Here is a 22,458-nt window from a genome sequence, read left to right as displayed (position 1 = left end):
TTCCATGTAGTGATAAAAAAAGGAAAGAAGGAAGCTTGAGGATGTGGCACACATGTCTCTTAGGGGTATTTGTTGTGGACTTTTACAACAGTTCTTCGTGTTGTCCCCCATACTGGTGTACTGGTAATTAATTTTACTGTGAAACCCTTAAAACTGATGCATGCTTAAAATTTAATCAGCCATCAAGAGACCACTTCAAGTGAAACACTTAAGCATAAATTGTGATATTAAACCCCGGGGAAGTATTTGTCCCTCTGCTGGATAATTCCCTTATAATTTGAAATCATTTTCTGAGGAAGGAGGTAATGACAAAAAGATTCATATTTGTGCTGCAAATCAAAGCGACCACAGCGGGATGAAAGAAACAGCAGAATGACAGTCCAGAAGTGAGCGGAGACCAAAGCCAAACTGCTGGATTTGTGCAGCGTCGCTGCATGCATCGCTTGTGATTTATTATTGTGAAGCTTTCATGCGGGACACTTTTTGGGTGTTTTTTATTAAACGGGCTGAAGTGTGTAGTACTTCCCCGAGGAATGATTCATCACTGAGTTGCAACCAAAGCTCGCCTTCCTAATGTATGACCCATTGGCGCAGCCGGAAGAATTTGTCTACCCAATGTCCCCCTGGTTTCTGCGGTTCATTCATCTTTACATTGATTTTAATAGTTGGGGAAATTGGGGTGGGGGTACAACTTTGAAGGATGGATGGTGTGCGAGCAAAAAAGTCAGATTTTATTTATATTTTTTTATAGCTTACAAGGGAAACACTTTTATAACATGGAACTGATGGACTGTGGGAGATTGCCTTTGGGGGTAGTCAAGGCAAAAGTCAGACTAGCGTTTAGTCATGCCCTTTTTCTCAGGCAGAGTTAGTGCACATTTTTCAGATGCTGGAAACAACAGAGCGTGTGCAAAAAAAAGATCTTAAGACAATCCCCCTCCTCCGCACTGGCTGTGTGTCTCTGATCCATCAGATCAGTAGCAGAGTAAGGACGTGGTGACCTTCAGGTTTGGGGGGATGGGGTGTTTTTCTCTGTAGTAAGTTACCCAGCGGGCTGAACTCAACCTCTCCTCCATCAAGAATTCCCATGTTCCCATAGACCAGCGATTGTGTCTTAATGAATTCTCTGAATGCTAATCAGGCAGCCCAAGTCCAGGGGGTGGGGCAGGGCTTGACACAGACAACGTCCTGTATAAATATGCAGAGGAAATTTTTCTCCCCTCGTCATCACATTCCTTCTCACTTAGAAAACGCAAAATGAAAGTGAGGCTGTTCCATTTCAGTTATCTTTTATGGTTCATCCTATTTCCTAGCATGCTTCTGTCCTACCTCTTCTATCAGTTAATAATACACTTGTTTGTCCGATTACAGAGTTGTGACAATTCTGTTTTGATTTAGCTCATGTCCCGCGGATATCCTGTAATTGTTTTGTTCTCGCTGACTTTAGATTACTCCAATTCAGTGTGTGTAAAATATTTTGCTGCTGAGACCCTGTTTATATAAATCTTTCAGCACCACTGGCCAGAGGTTATATCCTCGACCATTAATCAACACTCAACAGACTCTTAATCTTTTATCCGGGTCCTGTTAACCCCATGGACAAACTCTTTATGGCTCAATCAATCAGAGTGACTAGCTCTGAAATGTCCTGTGGTACATTCTCAACAGCCCTTAGCAGCCTATTCAGTCACAGTCAAGCTGCCATAACAGGGTTACAGTAATCAACATTCAAGACAAAAAAAGAAAAAGATGACTGTGCACATGCAGTGACCTACGATCTAGGACAAATCAGTCATAATTTGTGAGTAGGAACAAGCCCCTCTTTGATCCAAAGACACTCAAACTGATTCAATCAGGGGATGTTTTGTGACCCAAGTTCTATTGACAGTGAGTCTTTGTGGATGCATGACATTATGGAGGCGAGAGCCTCATCGCTGAGAGCTTTATAATGACGCAAAGTTAATTTTGCTGTGAAATTTCATAGTTTCATTCCACAAAGCAGTTCTCTAATACATCATCAGTGTAGCGGACCCGAGTTTTATCTTCCAATTTAAGCTTCTGAAGACACTGGTTCATGTTCATGAATACAGATGGATCTTAAAAAATTGAATTTTATAACTCTGTTTGTACAGAACTAATACACCCTAGGTAACTTAATATAATATATATATAATTCAGGAAGATTACTGATAATTGTATTCACAATTTGAGATATTGGTGTAATTTAACCCTTTCCAACTAGCGGACCCTGTGAGTAGCATCACAATAAGTGACTGAAATCTGTCCTGTACTTCTATTACTTCTGGATGCCGTGTCATTGTGCTTCACTTCTATTGTGGAACATTTGTAAAAGTAGAGTTTCAGTACACTCTGAAACTCTAATCTTACAAAATGTATTTAGTAATTTAGTCCAATTTAATGTATATGTGAAGTGGCAGCTGACTGAATTTTGCATTTCAGTCCTTCAGTTGAGTCCAAGTTTGTTCATTTTGGTCAAAATTGATTTTTTTTTTTATGCATCCACAGGCTTTTTTGTTTGTTTTAACTACAATCTTAGACTTTACTATTAAATTTCAGGGTGTTGCGAAACCATTTAAGTGAGTTAGAAATAATAAATTTTGAGAAATTGGAGTCTAGCTTTGCTTTGCATTGTCTTCCTAATGTTGTTTTTTTAGAGAAACTGAGAGGTCTGTCTGCCAAGTTATACGATACCCAGGCATACACTGCTGTTAGTCCAGAGTTAATTAAGCAGAAGGCAGTGGGATAGTGGAAAATTAAAAACACCATGAGTAGTGGAGCAAACCAACCATGCTTAAAGAGCATTGTTCCCACATCTTACTGCGCACACACATATATATATATATATATATATATGTATATAAATTCCTCAGTGAAAGGCAGTATTGGAAAGTCCCAGGGAACTATTGATTTTCATTCGTCCTTGTGGCCTTGCTATAATGTGTGGATTCATATGATCCACTGCTCTTATGGCATGAATGCCTGCTGCAGATTGAAGCCATATGGTTGTGGGAGGCACAAGTGTAATAGAGGTGTTAGGGCTTTACTGTCTGAGGCATAGTAAAAAGAAACTTGACCAGTATACCACCTTTTCATTTTCCTTTAAAAATATGATAAATAACCTATCCATTTATCATCCTGCATTAGAGTGTGGCTTTTTCGCTTTTTCCTAAATGGATGCGGCACTAAGCAAAGCAATGCCATTTCACATATTTGTGGTTGTTGTCTGTATTTTCTATAATTACCCATATAAAGTGCTTCATTTTCAGCCCACCCGCTATCGCCCAACCCTTTGGGTTTTAATTTGTCGGAGTTCATTCTCATCCAGACGGTTTTATTTCTTTACCTTAAATGTTTTTGATTTATTCTGCCTAAGGGCTTAACTGACAAATTAGAAACTGTTTATCAAGATGAACATGAAATTTACGTGCATGTCAAAACAGGAATTAAGTCATCACATTTAGCTAGTAGTCTAATGCAGAAGGAAAAAAATAATCACTGGTTTGGGAAACGACTTCAGGGGCTTTGTATTTTTCATCATGTTTTACCACATCGGAGATTTTAACACCAAAGTGACTCAAACAAGTGTCTCTGTGATATCTCTTTTTCAACCGCTCAGTGTCGATAAACTGGACTTTTTTCGGATGATATTATATCATTGGTGAGTAACAGCACTGCCCAAAATACAGGGGTTCACAAGGAAGCTATAGTTTAATCTTTACAGTCTCCTACAATGTAAGAGAATCAGCTTTACTTTACCTCAGTACTTAATGCACTGTCATGGATGGCATAGCAATATAAAGTATTGTAATGGTAAAACTTCACCTGAAATAGAACCAGTAGCCTTTTCTTGACATCTGTTTGGTTTCAATCTGTGAAGTCACTGGGGCAGAAAGCTTTTCATCCTTGAGTGGACAGGATAAACCAGATATTATAAGATTATAGGATCACAATACCAATTCGGTATCATACAAAATGTCATGAGCACACACAGCCACATATAATCTGATCTCTGGCTCTCCATTTGCCCTTTTGTATTGCTCACAGATTACTTGACATGTTGCATAATGTGTTCTCATTTCTGCTATTCTCTTCCTCAAGGGCTCTCAAATGTCAATAGAACGGCAGAAGATGAAAGAGGAGCCACTCGAGCTTTATCATATAACCATTCACCATTAATGCTTAAGAAGTTATTTCTTTTAAAAGTAACTTCCACAGGCTTTGGCATTTTTTACTTTAATGGAGTATAATGTGATCTGAATTGGATAAGCAGAAGAGAATGGATGGGTGGATGTAAATAAGTAAGACACTAAAAAAATGTTTGACTTTTGAAGTTGTTTGTATGTGTGGATGGTAAACGCAAAACTGCCATCATCTTTTAGTTAGCTTAGCTTAGCATGCGGACTGAAAATAGACATTAACTGACAGTATGTACTTATGAAACATTTTTTCTTTTTTCAGTATAAAGCCTTATTTACCTTCAGAAATTGTTTACTACATATTTTATATATATGTTATCTATGTTCTGGTGATATCCATACACATGTTCAAGGCTTTAGAATTGGCCCCAGGTCCTAAGAGAGTCCCGCTCTTGCTGAACGGTTTTCACATCACACCCACACAATGAAACCCTGGAAGCGAGAGTGACCTGTTAGTTTAGGGAATATTTGATTTTTGAGAGCAGAGTAAGGCTGCTTAAACTCAATCCAACTAAATCCCTGGTGGTAAGCTAGCCTGGTGTGTGTCCCAGAAGGCAGCGTGAATGTAGTGGGCCGGGACTTTAAACACAGGCTGTGGAGTACTTTGTAGCTACACTTGGCATTGGGAGTCAGTTTTTCCTTGATCCCTGAAGCGTTGCATTGTCTTTTGAAAGGAGGCTCTTTGTGTTTGCGGTATGGAGCAGCTCACATGATGAGCCCCAGTACTGTCAAAGGCATTTTGATGTCTGGCAGTGTCTGCATGGAGGATACTAAAACATTCATTGCATATTTGGATGCTATTAACATGAATATTACAGCGTAGATTGCAATGTCTTTCATTTGCCTCTCCCTAGAAGACCTTGTGCTAGCACGCTTTTTGCTCATTATAAAGGGTAATTAAGAGAGGAACGCAGTGCTGTAGGTATATGCTGGCTTTCGGACACATGGCACACCATTAAGCTTTTCTGTCAGGCTCTGTCAGTGGGAGGAGGGAGCTACTCGACATATCAGATATGACCCAGTTAAAACAGCTACACAGGACCCTATAAAGTAGATCCTACCCTGAGTAGGATTTTCATCACCTTTGGCTCTGTTGTGCTCAACATACATTTTCTTCTTCACTTGACTCTTGATGGAAAAGCTATGACTTACACACAGAGATTCCAGGCTGCCATGCAGATCATTTCTTCAACACTTTGCCATAGATGCATGTTATTTAGCACATTCCTCGTCTTTCTTTTAATTACTGAAAATTGATTTGAAAAAGGGCTGAAAAAGTGTTGCCCAGAATAGCCTGAGAGTTGTCTTTGATTCCATCTGTGTCATGTGCAAGCAAAGTAGCTTACTGTCACCACCCTGCCACCAAGCTTCATAGTGATAATAAGTCATTAAAATATTGCTAGATAGCTCAAAAGCTAATCTTTCTTTGGATTTTGTTAGGGGGAAAAATGAGGCAGCAAACTGATAACAGTAGAAGTCAAGTGATCCAGGAATGGTAGGGTTTCTAAGATATATAATATGAATATAATTTTCAGGACTAGCTTTAGCACAGAGGTGACTACATTTGAGAGAAAGGTTAAAGTATGCATTGCATTTAAGGAAAACTAAATGAGTAGTGTTTGGAAAATAAAAAGGAGAAATTTCTCTTGGATGCTGCTCAAATTCTTTTCTTTCTTTTTTTTTCCATATCTCCTACTTGCACTCTCATCTTAGCCGAAAGAAGGGGGAATGATATCCAATTTGCAGTATGAGATCAGAGGAGACATTGTTACGCTTGCAGAGAGCCATGGGTTTGTCAGTGGAAAGGGTGAGACATACAGAAAATATCTACGCCCTTGTGTGAAAAGCTCATTCTCCGCACACATCCAGAGGATGTTCTCTGTTGAAAGTTACTTGCTACGTATTTAGCACAGCCCATTTTCAGCTTGTGCACATTTTCTGCACCGCGTTGTTTTCCTGGACCAGCAGACCGAGAGAGGTTTTGATCACGCCCGATGAAGCAGAAGTTAATTTTGTTTGTGTAATTGGTGTTTTTATTAATTACTGGTTGTAGTAGGAAACTGTGTGACAAATGAATGGTGTGATTAGATAAGGCCAGCTCTTGACAGAACGCCTTTAGCAAAAGCACTGAAACAGATCAATAAAACACAAACTGCTCTTTCCGCCCAGGGCCAGTGATGTTGACTGATGGGTGGACAAGGAGAGAAATGAGACTGAGTTAACAGCAGAGGGGCACAGGCAAACTAGACCTGCTGTTCATCATTTCTGACTTATTTTTGGTCATCGAAACTGATTACATCAATCACTAAAGTCATTAGTCATTAAAGTTTTTGATTTACTCAAGTTTTTTCCACAGCCCTAACTTATAAGTACATGTTAACTGCCACAAGTTTATCTCTGCCCTAAGTTCTACTTGTAGAAAATATTTGTCATGCCTACTAATGACAAAATTATCCTAAAGCATAGTCCAAATTTTGTCAACTAAACTCTGTAAGATCATCTCATATACTATATATCTCTGACAATGTAAGGAACTTACTAAATTGACTTGCTAAATCAAGCTACAGTTCACAAAATGTTAATTTGATTAGCCACTAAACTGCATAAGGGTTGTTGATGGATATTTAAAACACTCTAATTCGCTTTTGTTCAGCTTACTTTAAAGTCATTCCTGGAGGGCAACTGATGTTCAACAGACAAAAGGCGAATAAGCCAAACAATGAGAGAATACATGAAAAAACTTGTAGGTTTGCAGGATGACATAAAAGTAAAACCACGCAGACATCATATGAGCATGAAATAATAATGTGGGTGTGTGAGTGTTTCTATCAGTGACCTTTTTTGTGGGCCGGAAGCAAATACCAAAGAGAAGATGAGGTGGGTGCGTCATGGAGATGATGGTCACACTCTGAATGAATAGTCAGACCGTGTTTGTCACAGTGCTCTGATCTCACCGACCGGGTCAGTAATAGAGTTTCCTGTGTCTGATATTCAAATTGTGAAGCAAATCATGGAGAAACATGAAACTAAACAGAGGACTGTGGACTAGCAGAGTTTCTGTGTGTAGTCAACCATCACGCAGTAGGCAACAAATTTATTCAGTTTATTATTAGCTGTGACAGTGTGGCAGGTACTGTTTTCACCTCGTGAGTCTGTCTGTCACTTTCATCATGGCAGAAGACGCCATCTGTCGTACTTTGGCAATACTTTGCATGTCGGTCTGGGCAGATTTTGTCAGTATAATAATGACATAATAGAAAAAAACTGCAGTGAAGGCGGTTGCGTTGGCTCACAGCACATGTGATGCAGCATGCACATTGACATTTGAGATGCAAAAAGTCGTTCCAAAGGCTTATTTCTTAGAATTTGTAGCTTGTTGAGTGGGTGGTTGGTTCGATGGGGTTTTTTTTCCTATACATAAAGACAAATAAATGCAATTACAGATCAAACTAAAACTGCAGTACTAATATTCTGCTGAAAGGATTCAATGAATTAGGTTAACTTAAACTCAACTACACTAATGCATCAACCATCTTGATGGTTCTGTTGTCTTTGTTTTCAGTATAATGGCAGGGACACAACAGGCCTACCAGGCTGAGAGGGTGCAGTTTTAGAGTCCTTGGTGTGTCTAACAGATTGTCAGGATATGATGTAATATGATGGATGTAGGGATGTCAGAAAGGGTGTAGTTTTTAAACTTGTAATTTTAACAATAACTGTGCAAATAACAGAGGTAAGTGTGTGCTGTTTAAATGAATATGAAGTTCTGGTTGGAAGTTGGCCATGGTCCAGCCCCTGGGTACAGAGTAAGGATGTTTTTTCACCTGTAGTTCGTTTACTCTGGTCTGAATTATGAGTTTGTAAAGTTGTGGCTTTTTCTAGCAAACAGGAAACACCAAGGGAATCAAAAAAGTGTCACTACAAACCATGTGAGAGCCCTCGATCCACGATCCACTTATTGGCCACATGTGTCTGGAGCAGGGAGAACAAAAGTAAATATAGGAAGAAGGTGCCATGTTCGTAACTAGTGGATAACAGGGAGAATTTACTCCTGCATGTCTATGGTAATCAGCCACTTCCCAGAATGCAAAGCATATGTGGGTATGAGGAAGACATGTTGCTCAAACTGTACCATACACAGTTTGGTAGCTGGGTCAGATCAAGATCGGATCACACTGTACTTGAGTGTGATTGCTGTGTTAACATCTGCACAAATGGACTGTACCAAGGGGAAAGAAAACCAGATTTCAGTTTCCACAGACTCAACAGTGCAAGTATGAAAACACCTTAAAAAGAACTGGAAAAGTATCTTTCCCACAATGTCTTTTCCAGCTGCCCTGTATGCAGCTATTTAACAAAATAACATGAATAAACTAAAACAAACAACTGAATATTAATACTTGATACTTTTTTAATGACTGGAAAACCAATCAGAAGACTAACAGTCAGCTGAAGCCAAATGCCAGTCACTTGCAGCAGCAGCAAATATTTATATGCTTCACTGTGCACATCAAATATCACATACTTCACATACCCTATTTAAATCCCTCCTGTCTCTGCACCCCCCTTTTCCTCCATCTAACCATCTCACTGCTCCTTTCAAGTGAAACTCCAGATCCCTTTCTCACTCACAAAAAATTCCCCAACTTTGCCAGCAAAAATGCTCACACAGGAGCAAGCCCTGCTAAAAATGACTAAGCCAGTCCAACTTGAATGACGGAGCCAATCAAAATAAGATTCTTTTTAAAAAGCGGGCAGGGAAACGGTACATGTTATTGTTTGTCTTGTGTTTTAAATGAAAGAGAATTCATGCCTCGACATGCAGGGACGGGTCTGTGAACAGATTAGTCACACTGGCCTCTTTAGGCTGATGTGACACTCTGAACCCCTGGCTGCTTTTCATTATAGCTCTGGAAGATAAACACGGAGAGAATGACAATGTGGCTAGAGTCACGTTTCATGCATTTCCTGGAGTAATGAAGCAGTTTATTGATCGTGTAGTTTTTTCATCATTGGCATGTTTCTGGTAAGTAAAAGTCTAACACATATGCTGAGCAAAGGGTGTATAAATAGAAGAACAAGACTGTCTTCCCAGGTGTGGTTGCTCTTACATTTCCCTGCTTCTTTTGGATGATCTTCCAAGCCCAAAAGGGACTGTCTTACATTAAGCCAGCTCACTCAGGCACATCCTCACTCCAATTCCCTGGCCACAAAAATTCTCTCCAGCTTTAGCCTCTGCATTTTTTCCCCCTGCCCTTTTTGGCCTCTTGAATGATAACCTTGAATGGTATTGTCTCGGGGCATGAAAGAGGGTAAAGAAATTCCTTGGGTCTTGACAGAGAGCAAGAAAGCTTGACAAAAGGCATCAGCACTGCCTGAATCAGAGAATGTGGGGGGATATGAAAAGGGGGCAGTTTTTCATTCAGGTAAAAAAGCATTGACAGAGAAAAAAAGATGGGGAACAATGGCTTAGCCGTGATGGAATAAAACACTTCTCTGTATGCTTTTTAGGCCGGCAAAAATGTGATTTGAAAAAAGTGCTCAACTGTGATGATGAAATCTGAGGCAAGCAGAGGCAGAAGAAAGATCACTATATTAGAGCAGATTTTCTGGATTGTACACTGATATGTGAGGCTGATTGTATTTGGTTAAATCCATTTAACCCAACTCTTTCAAGTTCATAGAAGAGCCTTTCAGACAAGCTATTAGCCCTGACATAGTCATTCCAATAATGACCACACGGAGATCAATTGAAACTCGATCATGAATAAGTTGCCTGGCCTCATATATTCTGCACTGCACTCACTATTCACTCCTCTTCTTCACCCCATCCACCCCTGAAGCTTATAAAGCATCAGCTGGCTGCCAAAGCAACTGAAACAAAACTCCAAAAATGGGGGGAAAAGGCTTTACAAACAGTGGTTGCTGGCGAAATGCAGTAAGGCAAACAAACATACCTCCCAGATAGAGACGCACTTGAACCTCTCCTGATCTCCCGGAAAGCTAAGGGGAATCTTTAAATTTGACCTGAGGTCATGATTGATGCCGCTAAAGAAAGCTAGCTCTTTGGATCCTTAATCACCTCTGTGGAAAGCACACACGGGGTCTGTGGATGATGGTGCTGGCAGATTTCTAAAGATTATGAGTTCCTGCCTTGCCTCTGCAACAGCATTCTGGTGAATTCCACTAACTACCCTATCATGACAGCTTAGAGGAGTGCTGAAATAGTGAGGGTAAAAAAAAACAAAAAAAAAAACCCAAGCTCACTAAGTAACAAATTTGGCTTTTCAGTACAGTTTATTTGACTTCAGTTGCACTGGAGCAGTAGATAAAACTGAATTTTAAAAAAGCATGCATGCAGATCAGTGCAAAACTTTTCAAATATGAGCTCAAGCAACGACTAGTGGACCTAGTAGTTCAGCCGGGCACAGTTGCCATGACAATTTGATATCATTATGTTCAAAGTGTGGCTGTTAGGGAAGCGCATTTCATTACCCCCCAGTAGTGAAAGGACACATTTGCTGGAGGGAGAATACCAGGAAGGGCTACAGGTTTTGCAATAATGCACAGAACAGTTGTGGAGATATAATGTGACCTCCTGTTTAGCTGATTATTGCTGTAACAAACAAACATTTAAGAAAATCCAAAGATGCTTCAGACAACTTTATTGTGGCTTCGTCTGAAGATCATCTGTAACAATTTTGGCAAAGACTGGGAAAAAAAAGGCAATTTTTTAAAAACCTGCCTGTAAAATCCAATCTGAAGACAGTCTATTCCAGTTTAAGTCAAGACTAGAAAAATATCATAGCCTGTAAAAATGTACAAACAAAATTTCCAACATACCATAAACTGATGTCGCAGGATACTCTAAACTAATATCTCATTTTTGAAAACCAAATATGTGTTTCAAAAGTTATGTATGGAAGCCCGTTTCCGCTACTAAAAAAAAAAAAAAGGAACCATAACTCGAAATTTCGAGTTAGCTCTGCCGATCAGTAATCTACATGAATGACGTCATTTTCTTGTTACCCTGAAAGATATGGCGCAGAGGAATGCACACTCAAAACCGGATCGCAACAAATTGGCGCTTTCGAGAGTACATTTGCTGATAGGAAAGCCATGTGATTCAGCTAATAACACAAGGATTTCATCATTTGTGGAGCCACGCTGTAATACTGGTAGCTTAGCTGTAGCATTTGTAGCTGAGGGCTTCAGCTTCCGGGTAAAAAGGAAACGACGTAATTCACATAGATTACTGATTGGCAGCGCTAACTCGACATTTTGAGTTACTTTTCTCAAAATTTTGAGTTAATAAGTCGAAATTTCGAGTTATGGATACTTTTTTCTTTTTAGTGGCGAAAACGGGCTTCCATAGTTATGCTTATAATCACACCTCCAACTTTGACCTATGGGTGGCACTCAAGAGAGCGTTAAATGTTAAAAGAAGAAAGAAGAGACCAATGCAGGAATACTATGGTTTATCCAACAGCTCTGCTGTTTGGACCCTATTACTGTAGTAAGTTCAGTAAAAAGCTTGAACAGGTACCAGCTGAACACAGTATAAAAAATCAAGTGGACAAGTTTGAGAGAGTATCTATAGAGACAGTAAAGAAACACAAAGCACATCAACATATATTCTACATAATGTGGTAGAATATTTATCAATAGAGATAAATGCTGTACAACGATCATTCATAGCATATATGGACTATTATAGTTTAATCATAACATTACACTAAAAATCCTCGCAGTGGTTACAATGTTCATAAGCAGTGCATGCACAAAAGCTCTCTCTGACATAACCTCCTGTCACCATCACCCCATCTGTGAAGAGAAATCTGCTCCACATGCTGAAAGCTACAGGAGGAAATCTGAGTGGTTATTAAAGTGACAGGCTACAGAATAGTTCGTATCTGTAATGGAACTTTTATGTTCGCTAATTCTTTGCTTAAGAGGTAGATTTGATCGCACAGACATTTCAGCGGGTCAGTTTATTTTTTTTTTTCGTATTAGGTGTGATAACTCCCTCTGCCTGCCTCTGCCTCTGTGTGTCGATGCAAGCTGTTGTTGTATATTTCTCATATTTGTCATCCTTTCTGTCAGTCTCAGAGTGTCATCTAGCTGCAGCAAAGGCTCTGTGACAGACTTGTGGTTTATTCCACTAACTATTCTCATGACAGCTTATAGCGGAGTCCTGCAACGATTTCATCATGAGACCATCTGCTGTTCATGTTGTCTGAAAGAGACGATTTCCTTTCTGTGCTTTGGGAAAAGCTCTGAAATACCTCAAAGACCTCAATGAAACGAAACGACTCGGAATTCAAGACTTTTAAATTCTCTCAAAGAATCTGTTTTGCAGCAAAGAGAACGTGAAGTTCCGTGCAGTAAAATGCTGTTTATGGTTAATTAGCTTTAGTGCTTGTGACCGTCGTGTGTCTGTAACTTGAGTAGGTTTCACACCACGACTCAGGACATTAGATTTAGGTCACAAAATGTGAGAACATTTTGAAACATTTAAGAAAAGTTGCAATAAAGGAAATCTTCAGTCTCACTTGGAAAGGCACAAAAGGTCGAGAAGCATATCTATAGCTGACAACCACACGCTAACTGACACAAATCCCCAACTGTGTGTTTGTGCAGATCGGGGTGTAGCAGTGTTAGCTTAGGACGGGATAATAAGAAGGATGAGAAGTATCTGACTATAACAGCATGCATGCAGAAGGAGAGCCCGAGGTAGCTGCCTCTCACAACAGCACACTTCTTTCTAACAGCTTGGCTCATGAACATTATGTGAAAGAATGTTTTTGTTTTTTTTCTTTCTCTGTAATCTTTTTCCTACATCCCAGTCACCAGCCCCCCTACCTCTGGTTTTCAATAACCCACGTAGTGAGTGTGGAGGATGGGATTTGATGGAATTAGCCATCGTGAGGGAAAAAAAAATAAAGAAATCAAATAAATAAAAGCCAAAAGAGAAACGTGGGACCTCATATGATACTGATTTACACCTTAGCAGTGTGCCCATATTTTTTGTTCATTTGCTCCCACAGTAACTGTCTTAATAGTGTTACGGTAACATGTGAGCGCTCACATTGATTTCAGCCACTGCAGCGTTGCAGACTCTGGGAGTTTACTTCCAAAAAACAACAGCCAACAGTGACAGTTCACATGGAAACCTTTGATTTTAGGCGCTTACACAATGAACTCAGCTCCAGTCTTTGTTGTGGCAATAATTCCCCTCCCGCCCGTAGTCTTGGAGCAATTTCCAGCATTCACTGTCATCATCATAATCTGACCTGATGTGGAAACTATGCAATGAAGTCTTTCTTTTCCCATTCTACTCTGTTTGGTGCCTGCTGCAGAGCTGAGCAACTTTATGGTTTTGATCATTTTAGCAAACGTGTTAACCAAAGTATGATTGAGAATTGCCATCAAGTTTGATTTTTCAAATGGAAATATTATACCTCACTGGATAGAATAATAACATCTTTGGGAAATAAAGTCGGGGTTTTTTTTTTTTGCTCTTTTTTCTTTCTTTTTTTTTTTTACCTTCTCTCATTTTGCTGCAAGGAAATTCAGTTTGATTACATGCTGCTCTATCTCTGCATTACACAACACTTGAAAGAGAATTTTAAATTATGTTAAATATTAATCATGAATACATTATCATGCTGGCATGCTTTACAGTCTTTGCTATTACAAATTTGAATCAAAACATACTGAGTAACATTATGTAACCGAGAAAATTGAATGGCTGCGTGAATGCGCCCTTCCTCCTAAATACATTTTTGTACCTTTTAAAATAGTGGGTTTTTAGACTCATCAGGTATCCATAGTGGCTGCTTGAATAAGGATTTACATCAAATGCTCCTGTTTCACGTTTGCTGCAGTGCACAGGCTAAAGGTAGTATTTTTAGGTCTGAAGGAGGAACTCGTCTGAAGTTTTCTTAAGGGTTTGAGGGAGAAACAGCTCAGTTGTTATGTATTAAAATCCCTGGATCCCCTCTGATCCTGAGCTGTAATGACACAGACATGGTCAGAGCCTTTTGCTATCCCCTCATTCTCATCAACATGCCAGAGTTTCACCCAATTGATTTTCTAACACTAGTGCCATATAGACAGCCCGTTTTCGTTTGTCCCTTTGGCTGCGACCAGGGACAACACAGATGTCTCTTTCACTCTACCTACTCCTCCTCAGATGTTAGCCAGTTTATCTAGCCCATCCTCATTAACATGTGGACTAATTCCTGCTTGTTATCTGGTCTAGATGCAATAAGGCAGTCCTGGATGGCAGGGGTAATCATGTTGGAAGGCAGCGCTTTCTTCCCGTCTCTCCCTCTGCTGCCATCATCACATCCCATAACTGATAGCAGAGCAGACACATCTGAGGGGATTAAGCTAATGTGATGGCAGAGCCACCTACCAGGGGCCCCCACAGGGTAATTTTAAGAGACAGGCCTTGACATCCAGGGAATAACTTGTCAAGACCTGGCTGCAGGCAAATATTGAGGATATTAATCCTTAATGTAATGGCCTTGACTAGATTTTGCTCTTGTCTCTGTGCGCAGCTTTAGGCGTAATCATAAGTCTCTTTAATCACTGACATAAAGAAGTCCCTCAAGGATTTTCCAGAGTTTTACAGTAATTATTGTGTACCAAAAATGCTTGTTTTTTCACTGTTGCCTCAGTGAGAAATTGCCACGTTATTTGCATATGTTCTCATTCATTTGTTTCAGTTTTATGAGCTGCATGGCTGTGGCGCTTTGTTTTGTTGCCGTATAAATGTGATAGAGTGGTAAAATCACAGCCCGTGTCATGTACCAAAGGATTGCGAGTCTTAGTTCAGAGGTAGAACTGATGGACGTGGTGAGCGCTGCCTCTCTGGCGATACGTGCTAAAACATAATAGGAAGAACAAGAATGAGAAGCTGCGGATAAGGAGAAGGAAGAACCACAGAGGTGAGGTCACACATATGCCTGTAGAGCAACAGCTCATTGTCTCTTTTTGATCATTTTAATTAAATCATTGACCAAATAATGAGGGAGAATCCGCACAAAACCTGAGGTTAAAATTAATTAAACCTTGCTTGATATCTGGATGGAACAAATAAGAAAACATGTGGCGCTTTGCATTTTTATTCACAGCGCTTAAAAGATTCTTAAATTATAAAACCCCCCTCCGGAGAGGCGAGGTTTCCTAAAAACAATGCTGGCCTTCGTCAAGGAGCTGAGCGAGCACCTTGATGATGAGTTTGTCCTTGCTACAGGTTTTATCTCGTAAACGGTGTCTTTGCAGCCTGCTGCCACGTTTTGTGATATTTTTGAACCCCCGGTGATCGGTCTTTAGTGCTATTCCCTCGTCACCTGACCCGACTGTCCTCCTCTTCATCTCGTTCTCAGGTCTGCTCATAGGATCGGGCTGCGCACTCTATCCACTGGGATGGGACAGCGAGGAAGTACAGCAGACCTGCAACAACAGCTCAAGCCAGTTTCAACTAGGTAAGATGTCTGCAAGGGAGATCCATCACACACACAGGCTTTAATTACACACAGATGGTTCATAAATTTGTGCCGTGCTCGCTGGATCTTTTATTCCCAGAAACAGACGTATCGCAGAAAACGTGAAACAGACGACCGATATTTGTCTTTATGTGTTGACATGCTGCCTTTTGTCTCTCTCTGGTAGTCAAAAAAAGATGTGATTTCTTGTTGTTTTGATTAATGCATTTGGAAAAATTAACAGCAGAAGATCCAGTAGCTGTCCATTTCCAAAATGTTTTATAGCTTTAAATGTGTGCCGAGAATAAGCAATACTTTGATTTGTGCTCTGCATGCAGCTGGTATTATCAGGACTATCTCACAGACAGTAATATGCTACTTTATCAGACACGAGGGAGGTGGAAAAGCTTTTCATACTGCGGCTGCTCCTTTATTTGATACTAATCAAAGAGTGTTTGGTTTTTCACTGGATGTAAAATATTTTATTGGGAACTTGGATTAATATTATTAACAGACAACACAAGAATACATGAAGATTTTTTTTTATATCACTGGATTAAAATGAAAAGGCTCATCCTCGCTGAGGATCCCTGGAAGCATCCCAGTCCATTTTGATATTCGTCACCCACATGCTTGGATCTTGACTTGATCTGAATGCTTAGTGGGGTTCACTAAAAACACTGAGTGTGGACCATGAATACCCAAAATCAACCTCAAAAAAATTCAGCTCTTATGTTTTTGTCCAGAATCAAAGCGTGCCGTAGGGAAAAGAGCACCAGAGAACCACTAGTCCAGGGGTGGGAAACCTATAAAAACAGATTTTTGAATTAAAAGAATCTGTATGGAGCTGCACAAAACATTTGACCTGCATAATAAAGGGGACACAGATTATCATTATCACTATAGATATAGGTAATTAAAGTCTACTCCCATGTGAATATTCTTCAGTTTATGAGATTTTTTCTATCCTCTTCACTACAATCATATTACGTTTTACATTTCATTACAAGTTTAAAGAAAAGAAGAAAAATGTGTATCTTTACTAAATTTTATTACCAATAAAACAAAACAAATAGTGGAGGGAAGAAATATCTGTTAGGATTTATAGGCCTGCTAGCTCTAAAGCTTCTACCAGGGTTCACACAAATTAAAAGTGAACAAGTTTGATTATAAATGAAAAAAAAAAGTCAGTGAAAAACAGATCAGTTTAAATTTCATTTTGATTAACGTGCAGTTTGGTTTGCTTTCGGATGTCTTTTTTCCTTCAGCGACATACAGTAATCAATCTCCAAGACAGACTTTTTTGGGGAAACTTCTGCTAATGCTAATTTCTTGGTAGTGAAAGCAAACAAATCTGCCCAGGCACTACTTTTTCCTTGCTTTTTTTAGGTGGGATTTGAAATACCCAGGGGGACTCGATTATCTATGTTTATACATCCATTCTACCATTCTGCATAATGGTCAAAGAAGGTGCCGGGCAACAGACGTATGATGCACATTTCAGTGGATGCAAACATTAAAACTTAATTCAGCACATAGGTTTTTTTGTTTTTGCAACTGGAGAATATGAAGAAGCACTCACAGCGATTGTAAATAAATAATAAAATGTTAAAAAACTAACCACTGTTTATTTGCTTATTCATTCTAATCAATTTTCCGACTGGAAATGGGCAAAATAGCCGCAGGTTGTAGTATTTGTATCCCATTTCATGACGATATGCTCTGTCGCTGCTGAGATGATACTCTGAACAGATTAATGAAAGACCAAACAGCTTCACTGTCCTCTCCAACTGTTGCCACAAGAAAAAAAAATGCAAATGTTGCTAATATGAAGTTAAGAGTTGCAAGTTAATAAATGCTAAGCAGCCAGATGTATTAAGAACACCATCAGCAAACATTAACTGTGATTTTTAATACATTTTCTGTCATATGAATTATGGATTCACACCGATTCTGCCATTCTAGCAGCATCTACTCTTAAACCACATAATCCAAACAGATTTCTCCCTTTTAAATTTCAAGAACACATCACCACACGCTATCAGAGGTAATTATGTTGAATGTGCAGTTTTCATTTTATTTCCTCTGTGGAAGAACAGGCACATATACGTTTGTGTTAACAAGTGCTTTTGGCTGAAAGTTTTGTTCAGAGCAACTGGCAACTCAAGTTTTGTCTCATTTATGTCCACACCATGATAAGATGGTGACGACAAATGACGCTTTCACCACATCTGAAGCCGTCCTTCATTAATTCATCTCTCATTAATTAGTCATGAAGGCTGTAGTCAGTGCTTGAAAACTCCGAATGCCGCTGCAGGAGGCATTAACTGCGTACGTGTTCATTTCCATACCTGAGTCCAAAGAAGCAAAGCATGAAGGATCCGAGTCATTCCTTTGATGGGATATGTTTTGCAAGTGGAAAATACTCTTGTCGTTAATTTGAATGAATAGATAAGCTACAGTCACATTTAAGAAGAGGGGATGTACTTTTTGTTAATGCCACAGAAAATGAGAAATAAGTATTTTCAACACTTTCAAAAGAAACTCAACCACTGTATCCTATTTCATAATGCATATAATTACCTCTGATGATTATGCAAGGTGTGTCTAAAGGAGGCACTTAATGGTTTAGGTTTTATTTGCATTTCAGCATTTCGTTGCATTACTGTAATTTCCAGAGACTCCATTTCTGCATTTCTCCAAGTCTCTAATTGTTCATCTCCCACATAGCAGACTGTTTGCACATGAATTGGGGCTCTGTTTTGTGCATATTTTCAGTGCTAGCTGTATTTCACAAGAAGATGGAAACATAGTAGCCTGAGCAGAGATGTCAAGCAGTTGCCACCATTCTCTGTGATTAACACTAACACGTTAATGTTAGATCTAGGGCAAGATCAAAGGCGCGGTGCGGAGTTCTCGTGATATATCTCAAACAAAATGATTGTGCATTTCAAACTAACGTCTGAATGGTTTGCTGTGTTTTACATAGCGTAATGCTCAATTATCATTCAAAGCATGGGTGAGCTGTTAGGTCCAATTTTACAGTGTAGTTGAGCTGAGTGGAGTAAACATGCGAGTTCCCCTTCATCGCAGAAGTGATGTGAGATTCTTAGGCAGTTTTCCTAAAAAGGGCTATACATGCAGAGTAAGCTGTGTCGTTCTCCATTAAAATCAAGCGACTGTCTTACTGGCTAAAGACCTATTTGCCCAGATTAATTTAAATCTGTTACAATGTTTTTCTAGAGGGTGAAAAGACCTTTTCTTTTTTCATCCTCTGCAGGTTCCTGTCAGATCGGCTGGGCGTATTACTGCACAGGGGCAGGAGCGGCGGGTGCTATGCTGCTGTGCACCTGGCTGTCCTGTTTCGCAGGGAAGAAGCAAAAGCAGTACCCTTACTGAAGAGAGCATGAGAGAGACGGGGACAGGCAGAGACCTCGGGCGGTACGACAAAAGGGAGAGGACTCTGTGCACTCACACCAGTACAGCACATCAGGCACCAAAGACATCAAGTCATTATGGTGCTCTGCACATCATGGGACACTACTCATCTGACAACTGCAGGGACTGTTTCATAATGCAGCACACACACATGGCTTTGAAAAGTGGTACTTCTCTTAAAAGCTGTTCTTAAATGAAAAATGTATGGACCAATCCTGTTTGTAAGATTGTTACATAACTATTTCTCTAATGAAAAGAGTATTCTCCCTCTCTTTTTTTTTCTTTTGTCTTCCTCTTCTTTGGTCTTTAATGTTTATGTGATAGTGCGCCCTGTGATGAACAGAAGTAATATTGCCTCATTGTTACGTGAAGTGTTTGCGGTCTCCTCTTCATCACTCATTCTTGCCTTAAACACAAACAGAAATGCAATAATCCCTATAATGTAAAGCAATCCGACACTGGCTGCCTGCTTCCTCGATTCAGACCCCAAAAATCTAAGCATAGTTTATTTAACACATTCATAAGATATACATTGTGTATGGTAATGTATTTTATCATTTTATCACATTTTGTATTCACCCTCAAATTATTCTTTGCCATTATTTTTGTTTTGTAAATAAATGTTTATTGGAAGTCTGGTTTTTCAAGTCTTCTTTGAGTCTACGCCCCGGAGCAAAAACAAACAGTCGTGCATTCCTAAAAAGCTTTTTTCCCATGACTTCTTGATCTTGATAGTGTTCGCTGCATGTGAGAGTCCTTTTTTTTCTGATCAATAAAGAGGATAAGGATGGGCAGTGCTGTGAATTTAATTTTTCCACCTTATTGATAAGTAAATTTACTAACCTCTAGTCAGAGTATTTGCCTTTTGATCAGGCTTCTCAGCTTCAAAGCTTCAGAGTCTTCCAGACAAAGCCTGAGCTGCAATCATACCCCGGGAAATTGAGGCGCTCTGCGTCCGTCGGACCATCAGTTTAATGTCAGGGGTTATCTCGTAGCTCCTCACCCTTCACAGTGTGAATAACAATAATGGCAACCTTTTCTTAGCAATTACCGCCGCTGTATGCGTGTCATTAGAGGTGTGAGCTGCACACAGCTTTTCAGTTACTATTTTTAGCCATTTGTTCTCTGTTTTTCTTTCTTTGATTAACAAACACCACATCCGAGCTCAAGTGCACAAAGTCAGCTCATTTACAATGCAGCTGTTCTCGATGTGTTTTGGCCCTCATTAGCATGCCCATTTTCTCACAATTCTCAACATCACCCAGATAATGGCAACGCCCCCTCCCCTCCATCCTCACTGGAGAAATATCCCTCTCAGTACTTGCTCTGTTTAATATATTAGTATGGCTCCTCTGCATTCTGCTCTCTCCCTCTCTCTGATCTCCTGTGCTGATTGATATCAGCAGTGATTGTTACAGAGAGTCAACCAGATGCCTCATCAGCAGACGCAGACACATTGGGGTCACGTTGGAGCATTCCTTCTTTTATATCTGCACCCGAATCTCAGACTGACAGGGTGTACCATTCAATCTGAGGTCTTGTAACAAGTAAGAGGCTGATTGTCTTAAAACATGATAAATGAGTGGCGGCTGAGAAATTCAGTTGCTCGCATCAGCTCCTGAATGAAGACATATTACAACTGACGTAACTGACGTGAATTTAGACTGACTGGTGCTGATGTTCACCTTGAGCTGTACATATTTTTTGTGCTCTAAGAATCACAAACAGATTTATAGACACCTCATTTGTGCTGGAATAGAGCTAAAAATAAGATTAGATAGCAGAAGACAAAGAAGTTTGTGTTTTTTGTAAGTGAGGGTGATGATTTAAAACCCCAATGGAGTCAACAAACAAATACAAGTTAGCCAAAGCTTTAAAGACCAAGTACAAATGATGAACAAAGTAGCCATGTACTCAAAATACAATACAATGATTACAAGCAGGATCATGTCACCACAAATGTAGTAGTATACACTCACCAGCTGACTTTATTAGGTTAACCGAATCAATTGTTTGCTATTGCAAAAATCTAATGGGCTAATCACATGGCAAAAACTCAGTGCTTTTAGATATGGATGAGACAACATCTCAAAGTTCAACTGAGCATCAGAAAAAAGGCTATTTAGGTGATTTTGAATGTGGCATCATTGAATCTGATGCGCTACAGCAACAGAAGACCACACCAGCTGCCACTCCTGTCAGCTAAGAACAGATAACTGTGGCTCTAGTTTGCACTGGCTCAACAAAATCGGACAACAGAATATAGGAAAATCATTGCTTAGTCTGCTGAGTCATCGTTTCTTCTGGGACATTTGGAAGTTTGGACTGGCTTAACCATAGAAGCATGGATCCATCCTGACTTGCTTCACTGGTTCAGACAGGCCGTGGTGATGTAACGATTTAGGAGATTTTGTGTCAGCTCCTCAAGACGAACTGAGCATCCTTTAAATCCACTGTCTACCTGAGCTGTTTTGTTGACCACATCAATCCCTTTGTGACCACAGTGTGCCCATCTTCTGATAGCTTCTTCCAACAAGAAGAAGGCATGTCAAAAAAGCTCAAACAACCTGAATCTGGTTTCGTGAACATGAGTTCACTAGATCGCAATCAAATAAAGCATCTTTGGGGTGTGGGGAAACAGGAGATTCACATTATGGTCGTGCAGTCAACAAATCTGCAATAGATATGTGATGCCATCATGTCAATATGGACCTGAGAAATGTTTCCAGCACCTTTTCAAATCTGTACCAAGGCAGTGTTGAAGGCAAAAAAGGGGTATTTATTTTTAATATTTTAAAGGTCAGCCTAAGTAAATTTAATATAAACATAAACAAAGAAAGACTACGTGGACTGGATCCAAAAGAACCCTAAAGCAAATTGTCTATTTCCCAATTACTTTTCCTTTTACCTTTAAGGAAACCATCAAGAGATGAAAAACAACATTAGGAGAAATCAACAAAGACAACATAGTGAATGTTGCTTAAATTAGAGGCAGTTAAAACTGCAGCATTTTAGGAGGATTACAACGCCCCTGAGAGCTTAACACACTGCAACTTAAGAAGAGCACATTTCTGTATTGTCACAGCGGCAAAGATGTTTTTCTAATGTGTTGAGCTCCCGGTGCCATGGTAATTATTTAAGAAAGAGAGTCCTAAATAACCTTGAGAGAGTTGAACTTAAACTGCCAGATAGATACATCAACATCAATTAATTCTTGTAATTATTAGTTTTTTTCCACCGACACTTTCGGGCAAGATAATTGCTGCCCTTAAGAACAACCCTGTTTAAAAAAGGTTTTGTGCTTCTAT

At 39.6% G+C, this 22,458-nt stretch overlaps 1 protein-coding gene across 1 annotated transcript in view; it reads left to right on the top strand.

Moving 5' to 3' along the window:
* Nucleotides 1-19,936, top strand: part of LOC116329284 (LHFPL tetraspan subfamily member 6 protein) — a 46,198-nt gene extending 26,262 nt beyond the window's left edge. Inside the window, exons 3-4 of the mRNA XM_031751287.2 lie at nt 15,614-15,712; nt 18,993-19,936. Coding sequence (XP_031607147.1) covers nt 15,614-15,712; nt 18,993-19,111 — 218 coding nt within the window. The 3' untranslated portion in view covers nt 19,112-19,936. The remainder of the gene's footprint in view (nt 1-15,613; nt 15,713-18,992) is intronic.
* The last annotated feature ends 2,522 nt before the right edge of the window (nt 19,937-22,458 follow it).

The sequence above is a fragment of the Oreochromis aureus genome, linkage group 14 (assembly GCF_013358895.1).
Source record: "Oreochromis aureus strain Israel breed Guangdong linkage group 14, ZZ_aureus, whole genome shotgun sequence".
NCBI lineage: Eukaryota > Metazoa > Chordata > Actinopteri > Cichliformes > Cichlidae > Oreochromis > Oreochromis aureus.
The sequence above is the reverse complement of the archived record's forward strand: the minus strand, read 5'-3'. Positions and strand labels throughout refer to the sequence as shown.